The 8766-nt window shown below is 38.1% G+C and overlaps 1 protein-coding gene across 2 annotated transcripts; it reads left to right on the top strand.

The window, feature by feature from the left end:
* The first annotated feature begins 2944 nt into the window (after window positions 1-2944).
* On the top strand, window positions 2945-7236 carry LOC120014525 (bZIP transcription factor TRAB1-like). Of its 2 annotated transcripts, none has more exons than XM_038866498.1 (5): window positions 2945-3101; window positions 3845-5094; window positions 5953-6024; window positions 6105-6134; window positions 6865-7236. In XM_038866498.1, the coding sequence occupies exons 2-5, from the start codon at window positions 3937-3939 to the stop codon at window positions 6937-6939; spliced, it is 1335 nt and encodes a 444-aa protein (XP_038722426.1). In that variant the 5' UTR covers window positions 2945-3101; window positions 3845-3936; the 3' UTR covers window positions 6940-7236. The 2 variants fall into 2 exon arrangements, with proteins under 2 accessions (XP_038722426.1, XP_038722435.1); XM_038866507.1 differs by having other exon boundaries at window positions 2957-3101; window positions 3861-5094.
* The last annotated feature ends 1530 nt before the right edge of the window (window positions 7237-8766 follow it).

Genomic DNA, 8766 nt, shown 5'->3' with positions numbered 1-8766 from the left:
CATCCTTGAGATGCCTACATTCTTCAGTGTCATGACCATGATCCCTATGGAACAGACAATACTTATCTGAAGTATGATTTTCTGCCGGGGCCCTCATTTTCTTAGGCCACTTCATTATATCCCTGTTACTTATTTCAAGAAGGATATTATGCAATGAATTATTAAGAGGAGTATAGGAACTATACCGAGGGACTGGACCCTGGTCAGTCTTCCTACTCTTCCTACCAGACTGATCATCCTTCCTCTTGTCATTCTTTCCTTCTACTCTTCCTTGCTTCTTGCTTGGAGGGGGTAAGTCTTTCTCAGTCTTTCCCAAGGCGCTCGAGCCTTTTTTGGCAGGGGTCGAGGAAGAATAGAACTGAGAAATTTTCATCATGTCCTCAGACTGCATGAATTTATCCCCCCTAGCGTAGAGTTCTCCCATGCTCTTCGGACGCTTCTTTGTTAATGAACGTACATATGCTTCATCCCTTACCGTTCTTACTAGGGCCGAAATAGCTACCTCTACTTGGACATATGGGATCGCCAAGCATGCTCTGTTGAACCTAGCAAGAAAAGATCGAAGTGATTCTCCTGGCTCATGGTCTAGATTCATCAGGTCTAAACTTGTCTTTGCTGTTCTACGTGCGGCGGAGAAGTGAAGGGTAAGTTTCTCGGACAAGTCCCCAAAACTAGTTATACTATGTCTTGGTAATTGATTGAACCATGTTCTTGCTGGCCCGAAAAGGGTTGATGGGAAGATCTTACACATTATGAGGGCATTTGCCCCCCGACACTCCATCATTGATTTGAAACCCTGGATATGGTCACAGGGGTCAGTCAACCCTTCATACTTCTCCAGTTTTAGAACAATAAGGTGACGTGGCATTTCAGCTTCAAGTATCTCCGAAGCTAAGGGTGTTAACGTACTGTCCCACACTCCCTCCATTGGGGACACTCCTTGTAGTGCTGCAATCTTTTTGTTCATTTCATCTAGGTGTCGGCCGACATCTTCATTGTAGTTTGTTCCCCTTCTAGTACTTTCTCCAACAGTACCCTCGGGGTTCACTCTCCTGGTTGTTTCTTTAGATTTATCGGAGTGCGAACTTCTTACTTCCTCATTATCCCGAATTTCTTGGTTTTGTGGGGGAATTTCTTGTCGACCTCCAGGCTGATTCGCTTGTGACTGCTGGTTCATGATTAGTTCGGTCAACATTTGCACCTGATGAGAGAGTTGTTGGAACTGTTCCTGAGTGCAAGGTACTTGGGACGGTTCGGCTTCCCGGTTATGTCGATTGGTTCGGTCAGCAGCATCCCCCTGGCGTTCTACCTCCTGACGGGGGTGATCACCCTGTTCCCGGTGGGGATCATTAGGGTCAGCAACTCGACGGCTTGTTTCTGAAGTAGTAGCGACGTTCCTTCTCGATCTGACCATTGTGAGTTTCTTTGGGAAAGTGTACCTTCTTTCCCACAGACGGCGCCAAACTGATGACGTCTGAAACAGGTCTACCCTATTAGACGGATCAGCCAAGTCAGACTGAGCATGAATAACTAGCTTCTCCTTTGCGGGTACGTGATCTCTTCCTTCCTTCCTGCACAAGAAGCGAACGTAAGCTTCGGTAGGGCCCCGAGGGTGTACTCGGGGGGACCTCTCCGACGCTCAAGTCAGTACAGTACTAAACTTAGGAGGATGGCTCGTTGCTTCGAGCGTTGCCTCTTGCTCAGTAAGTATTTTAGAGTGCAGGAGTTAGATAGCTTACCTGAGGGCAGAGGTTCCCCTTTTATATGAGTTTGAAGTGTTTGAGTTGTAGTAGGAGTCAGACTCTCTCTCATTGGTTTTCCAGAGGGTTTCTCGGATGGTAAATTCCATCCGTATCCCTTTCCAAAGGGGAGTAGGACTCTTCTATAACTAAACCTTGTTTACCGAAGTAGCCCCTTTCGTCATCCACTGAGATGGACACTTCGGTTGAACCGAAGCATCTCATTGCTTGTAGTACCGAAGTGTATACTTCGGCTAAGAACCGAAGTACACCCTTCGGTTCACCTTCAGCCACAGCTTTTCTCGCGTTCTTTCCGTCACGTGGCCCTCATTAATTCATGAGGGTTATTTTAGGAATATCAATGGTTTTATTATTTAATTTTTTTTGTCTTTGGCTTTCTTTAGAGTCTGAACGGTGAATAGTTGTATTTACTAGACAAGTTGTTTGGTTTGTTCCAACTTAATGAATTATAGGGTGTGTTTATCCTTAAAAAAAAAAAGTTGAAGATTTACCTAGATTTAAAATATACAATTTACTCGAATAATGAAAAAAAAATAAAAAGAAGCATGCAACCGTTGCATCGTCAATAAAATTATAAAATTTGAAGCCATACAACTAACTTCAAATATTTAATGAAAAAATTAAAAAAATATATAATGTCCAAATAAAAAACTAAATTCCTTCCCAAAAAAGCAAGCCACATCACATATTATGATCAAAGTTCAACACAAGATGACAAAAACTACCGTTTCAGAGCCTGAAGAGTCAATCTGTGTTCGTAAGGGGGGACCATTAAATTAACTTGTGGATTTTTATAAGCTGATTAGTTATTATTAAATCATTATATATTCATGTTTATCATAAACCTTGACTTTTCCAGCTAACCCGAGCCGCCCACGTGGCTAACTTATATCGAAGGCACGCCATAAGCCTAATCACAGGGATTTGGACAATATCCTCTATGCATTATAAACAGATCTTATGATTACATTCATTGAGACCTCACATACCCACTAACAATAAACAATTGCCATTTCAATTGCCTTTGTCGGGAAGCCAGATCCAACGGTCCTAATCCTCCCACCTATCACGCTTCCATTGGCTACACATCACATCATTTCTCAAGGCCTTCTCTGATTCGTACACGTTGCGCGACCTACGTTGGCAATTGTCTTAAAAAAAGAAATTAAAAAAAATTTGGAAAAACAGAAAAGCTGGAGACTTGGAGTTGCTTAAATAGGCGACTTGTGTTGTGGCGGCAATAGACACTTGTCGCCTCCATCGAAGACCAGGCCACCCGAGCTCGGAGAAAGGACACTTCCCGATTTTCCTCAGAGGAGAAAAAAAAAAAGGAAAAGCGAGGTAAAAGCGCGATAAATTTGAATTAGATTGTTATTTTTTTTTTACAGTGATGTTCAATAGTAACTGTACTGAATTTGAATTAGGTTGTTTTTCGCTCTTCTTGCATTAACATTTTCTTCATCTTGTTATTTCTTTTGATGAATTGAAGGAAGTATATTGATTTGGATTAGAATTTTTTTTGCTTCTTAATTTGGGTGTAAAATTTTAATTTGCAAGTGATTTTTACGGAAGATAGTTGTTGTTAGTTACTCTTCAGTTTCGATGAGATTTTTGGATCTAAAACGGACAACATCGAGGACGATAGCTGCTCGCTCAGATTTTACAGGAACGGCAGCTATTGATTCTTCTTTTGTAAGAAAGATTTGTTGAAACTTTGAGGTTTAGTGGTTTTTAGTGTTTACTCTGTTTCAATCTGTGAATAAATTTTGGTTTCTCATATCTTGGAATCGACTGACAAAATTATTTTTGATGATATGCTCTTGCTCAGATTGATTTATTTTGATGGAGTATGATTTTCCATGGTTTTATCTTCTTGACGCTGTAATTTGACTGTTTCATTTTCATGATGGGTGTTTTTTTAATGGTCTTCTGCAATATCCTTTCCAATTTTCCAGCTTAAGTATCTAGTTAATTTAATCTGGGTTCTAAAATTATTTACTGTAAATATTCTCTGTTACTTACCCACATCTTTTTTGCACTCATCTTTTTTTGGGCTTTTTGAATGATTGGATCATGATTTGAAGACTGCTAAATTCATAGAATTGGGTTCAATTGGGAAAAGATAAAGAACTACTAGGTTGGCTCAGCTATTGGCACCAATTCAGGACTTTCAATTATGGGGTCTCATTTAAACTTCAAAAGCTTTGGTGATATGCCCCTGGGAGAAGGGAATAGTGGGAAGTCACCGGGCAGTTTTACATTGACTCGACAGTCTTCGTTGTACTCATTGACATTTGATGAGTTACAGAACACCTTCAGTGGACCTGGAAAGGATTTTGGATCAATGAACATGGATGAACTTTTGAAAAGTATATGGACTGCTGAAGAAGGTCAAGCAGTGACATCTGCAGCTGGAGGCGCTGAAGGAAATGTCACTGGTGGGAACTTGCAGAGGCAAGGATCATTAACTTTGCCAAGGACCTTAAGTCAAAAAACTGTCGATGAGGTTTGGAGGGACTTCATGAAAGAAACTGTTGGTGTTAAGGATGGGAGTACTGTTGGGGGAGGAGGATCAAATATGCCACAAAGACAACCGACTTTGGGAGAGATGACTTTGGAGGAGTTCTTGGCGAGGGCAGGAGTTGCAAGAGAAGATACGCAACAAATTGGAAGGCCTATTGATAGTGGATTTTATGCTGAATTGTCAAAACCCAACAACAATGCTGGTTTGGTTCTTGGGTTTCAACAGGCCAATCAAAACAATGGTCTAGTAGCTAATCGGATGATGGAAAATAATAATTCAGTTCCTCTCCAACCTCATAGTTTCGCACTGAATGATGGTGGAATCAGATCATCTCAGCAATACCCTCAGCAGTTGCTGCTGCAGCAACAGCAGCAGCTGCACCACCATCAGCCCTTGCAGCAACGTCATCAGCAGCCAATATTTCCTAACCAAGCAACCGTGGCGTTTTCCTCTCCTATGCATTTGGCGAGCAGTGCTCAGCTTGCTAGCCCATCAGTAAGGCCCTCAGCTGTTGGCACAGTAGACCCCTCTCTGAACAATAATTTGGCCCAGGTTTCTGGGTTGGAGAGTGGGGGAATGAAGATGGTTGGTTTAGGAGCTGGGGGTATTACTGTTGCCTCAGGATCTCCAGCAGGTCAGTTATCACCTGATGTGATTGCAAAGAATAATGTAGACACACTATCACCGGTACCTTATGTGTTTACCCGGGGAAGAAAAGCCAACCCTGCTGTAGAGAAAGTAGTTGAGAGAAGGAAAAAGAGAATGATTAAAAACAGGGAGTCAGCTGCAAGATCGAGAGCTCGGAAGCAGGTGAGCTTGGTGATTAAGCCATTATAAATATCTCTGCTTTTGCAAATTACTTCCTATGTTTTTTATTGTATCAACCCTTCATTTCGTCGTTCTTTTCATCTAAGATACTGTTGAAAGGAAATATGTCAACTCTCGTGGTAATGGTTTTTTGAAATTTGAATGTCCGATAGATACCTTTCATGCATATCATAGAAGTCCAGAGACACTGTTTTGCGCACATTTTTTTGTCTTAATTAGATGTACTAGTGGTTAGTGAAAATGTAGTTTGTACTTGCCATTTTTAAAGAAACTAATTTTTTTTTCCTGAAAGATTACTCGTATCAGTAATCATTTGAAGAAAGGATAGACTTAAGATTAGTCCAGTTTGAAATTGTCAGGGCAGTAAAAATCAGCCGTAGTTGTGTTCTTGATGTTACTTGTGGTTATTGGTTAACATTGGTTATTTTCTCTCGTCAACATGCCCGCTGCCTGAAAATTTATGTACTGCGGTCTCTGGAAGCTAAGAGAATGATGCCATTCCTGAAGATTGTAGGCAATAACTTGAAATAGAATCTCGAACAGGTGGAGATTTTTGCGTTTTTGGTTTATCTAGTTTCCTTGATACGCTTCTCCTTTAGGACTCGTATAAAGCATGCATCTGGAATGGGTACAATGGTGGTTTTATGTGCAGATCACGATAAATAAATTTATTTATTGCAACTCAGAAAACAAATATTTGCTTGTTAAACCAAAATGAGTTTTAGAAATTCATAATATACTTTCACACCAAGGTCAATTTAAGCTAGTTTGCTAATCGTAATTTTGTTTCTTTGAAGCAAACAATTATTTATGGTAGTTACCTCTTTTGGTTTCTGGCAGGCCTATACCTTGGAATTGGAAGCAGAAATTGCAAAACTTAAAGAATCGAATGAAGAACTGCAGAGAAAACAGGTCTGTTCTTTCCTAAGTTTTAACTTTCAGGCCTTTATTTGGAGAGCCTTCCTTGAGCTGCTGAACTTTGTTTGCTGCAGGTGGAAATTATGGAAATGCAGAAAAATCAGGTATGCATCACGCCACTGTTGTCATTGACTTCGCTTTTATTTGTCAGCAGTTCTCTTCTTTTTGTTCAAGAAGTATAGAGAAACCATACCCGTTTCCTTGCTGGAATCCTGGTAACTTGTTTTGGATGTTCCATTGATAAGTCACACTCCTATACAAACAACTAATGATTTTTTCCGCTCTATAGAAGTGCTTGTTCTGTTATTCCTTTTTAACCATGGTAGCCTTTATCAACATGAATAGTTAAAAAAAAGGAGCTCTTGGCCTAAACTGCCTTGTGGTAGTCTGTCCTTGAGATTCCGAACAGGTTTGAACTTTGACGGTTTGCATCTGCTCACACGTCAAAAATGATCAACAATAAAATGAATATATACTTCATCAATTAATTGTATTGATACTGCTGGTTCTTCCAACTAAAATCAGCTATGCTTTTTACTCATCTTCTTTTCTTGTTCTCTTCTGCCTCGTGTCTTTTTAAATGCTTGGCTCGAAATCTTGTTGGACCAACCAGTTAATCTCTCGGCCAAAATTGGAAAACAATTACAGTAGTAGAAGTTGCTAGTGAGCCATAAAACTGAAATTTCCACCAATTCTGGCGCAGTTAGGAAAATCTATTGATAATACAAGGGTCTGTTTCCTAATTACATATTTAAAAATCACGAGTTGAAACATATACTTCTAATGAGCTCTCACCATCATCCTGCTCTTTCTTTTTGTCTTTCCTTTCTGCAGATTATAGAGTCAGTCCATCGGCCGTGGGGACTTAAAAGACAAGGCTTGAGGAGGACATGTACAGGCCCTTGGTAGAGTAAATTTGGTTTGAAGGCTGTAGAACTTCTCTAGATAGTGTTGGACTGTGCATCTGTGACTTGTCTTGTACTTCAAACAGTAGGTAGAAGTTGAGTAGGAGATTAGGTGGTTCAGTTGTGTATCATGCACTATACTAGTTCAGAGATGCAGATCAAACCTTATATCCTTGTGCGCTCTGTTTGCTTCTCATTTTACCAGTGAGGCTGTGGAGTACTGTAACAAGAAGTATGCTTTGTTATATGACACTGCTATACATCTTGATTTGAGACAAATAATAGAAATTTGTTTACCTCATGTCAGTATATTTTTTATCAAGCTAAGTGGGTATTTACAAATTTCTGGAATGTGGAGGTGATAAGGAGTTTTGGGATGTTGATGTTAGCAAGCACCAATGGATTTATTGGCTCAAACTTGACTATCGTTATAAGATAGTGTCCGCTTTCTCAAGCCCAACCCATTACAAGACTTCTAGGGACAAAACCCAACTCATCACAGAGCTTTCATGGCTCACGACTTTAAAGCACGTCTTACTAATAGCCTTGAATGTCCTAGATAAACTAGCTAATAAGCTCCAAAATCATAAAATAATTTTTGTTTTGTTTTTTTTTGTTCTCCTTTTTTTTCCTTTCTTCTTTTCTTTCATTAAGATCATATGTTGTATATATATAATATTATAAACTTTTTAAATTTTTATTTTATTTTATTTATATAAAAATGTCTTGTAATTTATAAAATTAAAATTAAAATTGAATTTAATAAAAATATTATGATAAAAATAAAGAAATTTACCATAACATAACAAACTACAAGGCTTTCTCAAGCCCAACCCATCACAAGGCTTCTAGGGACAAAACCCAACTCATCACAAAGCTTTCATGGTTCACGACTTTAAAGTACGTCTTACTAATAGCCTTGAATGTCCTAGATAAACTAGCTAATAAGCTCCAAAATCATAAAATAACTTTTGTTTGTTTTTTTTTTCCTTTTTTCTTTTCTTTCATTAAGATCATGTTGTATGTATAATATTATAAAATTTTTAATTATTATTTTATTTTATTTATATAAAAATGTCTTCTAATTTATAAAATTAAAATTAAAATTGAATTTAATTTAATAAAAATATTATGATAAAAATAAAGAAATTTACTATAAAATAACAAAGTACAATGATTTATAGCGTTCTCATTTTTTTTGTCTAGACTTTTCACAGCTTATAAATTAGCGTATAAGTTTTACCAAACACCTCACAGAGTATAAACTAACTTATTTTGACAACAAATAAAAACTTAGCCAAATGTAAATCAACGAAACTGAGCTTATAACATGTCCATTAAATCTTTATTTTCGCGACGTGAGATTTTTCTCAACAATTTTCTCCTCATTTGTGAGTCGGGGTCAAGCCCATCAAGTGGAACTAGGAATCCCACAATTACAAAGCACTTTCAAACTAAACAACCAGGTTCTGATACCACTTTTAGGAAACATCAATGGACTCACTTGCCCAAACCAAACTTGACTATCATCGTAAGATGGCTGCTTCTATTTACAGACTCCTATTTTGTTAACTTAAGGCCTCTACTATATAGGTTTTTACAAAAAAAATTATTGCACTTGTTTTTATTCCTCGAATGTGACATTTAACCAGCTTTTTGTCAAATGAAATATGCAACTCGTGACTTTCTTAATAACTTTTATAATGATTTTATTTTAAATTGATTTTAATGAATCCAAACACACGTGCAATAGATCATGCCCATTGAATTAAATCGTCACGATAATTAAACACCTATAAAAAAAGAACATGATTAGTATACGATATAAATT

This window comes from Tripterygium wilfordii, chromosome 2, assembly GCF_013401445.1.
Source record: "Tripterygium wilfordii isolate XIE 37 chromosome 2, ASM1340144v1, whole genome shotgun sequence".
NCBI lineage: Eukaryota > Viridiplantae > Streptophyta > Magnoliopsida > Celastrales > Celastraceae > Tripterygium > Tripterygium wilfordii.
This window is presented reverse-complemented; position numbering and strand designations above follow the sequence as displayed.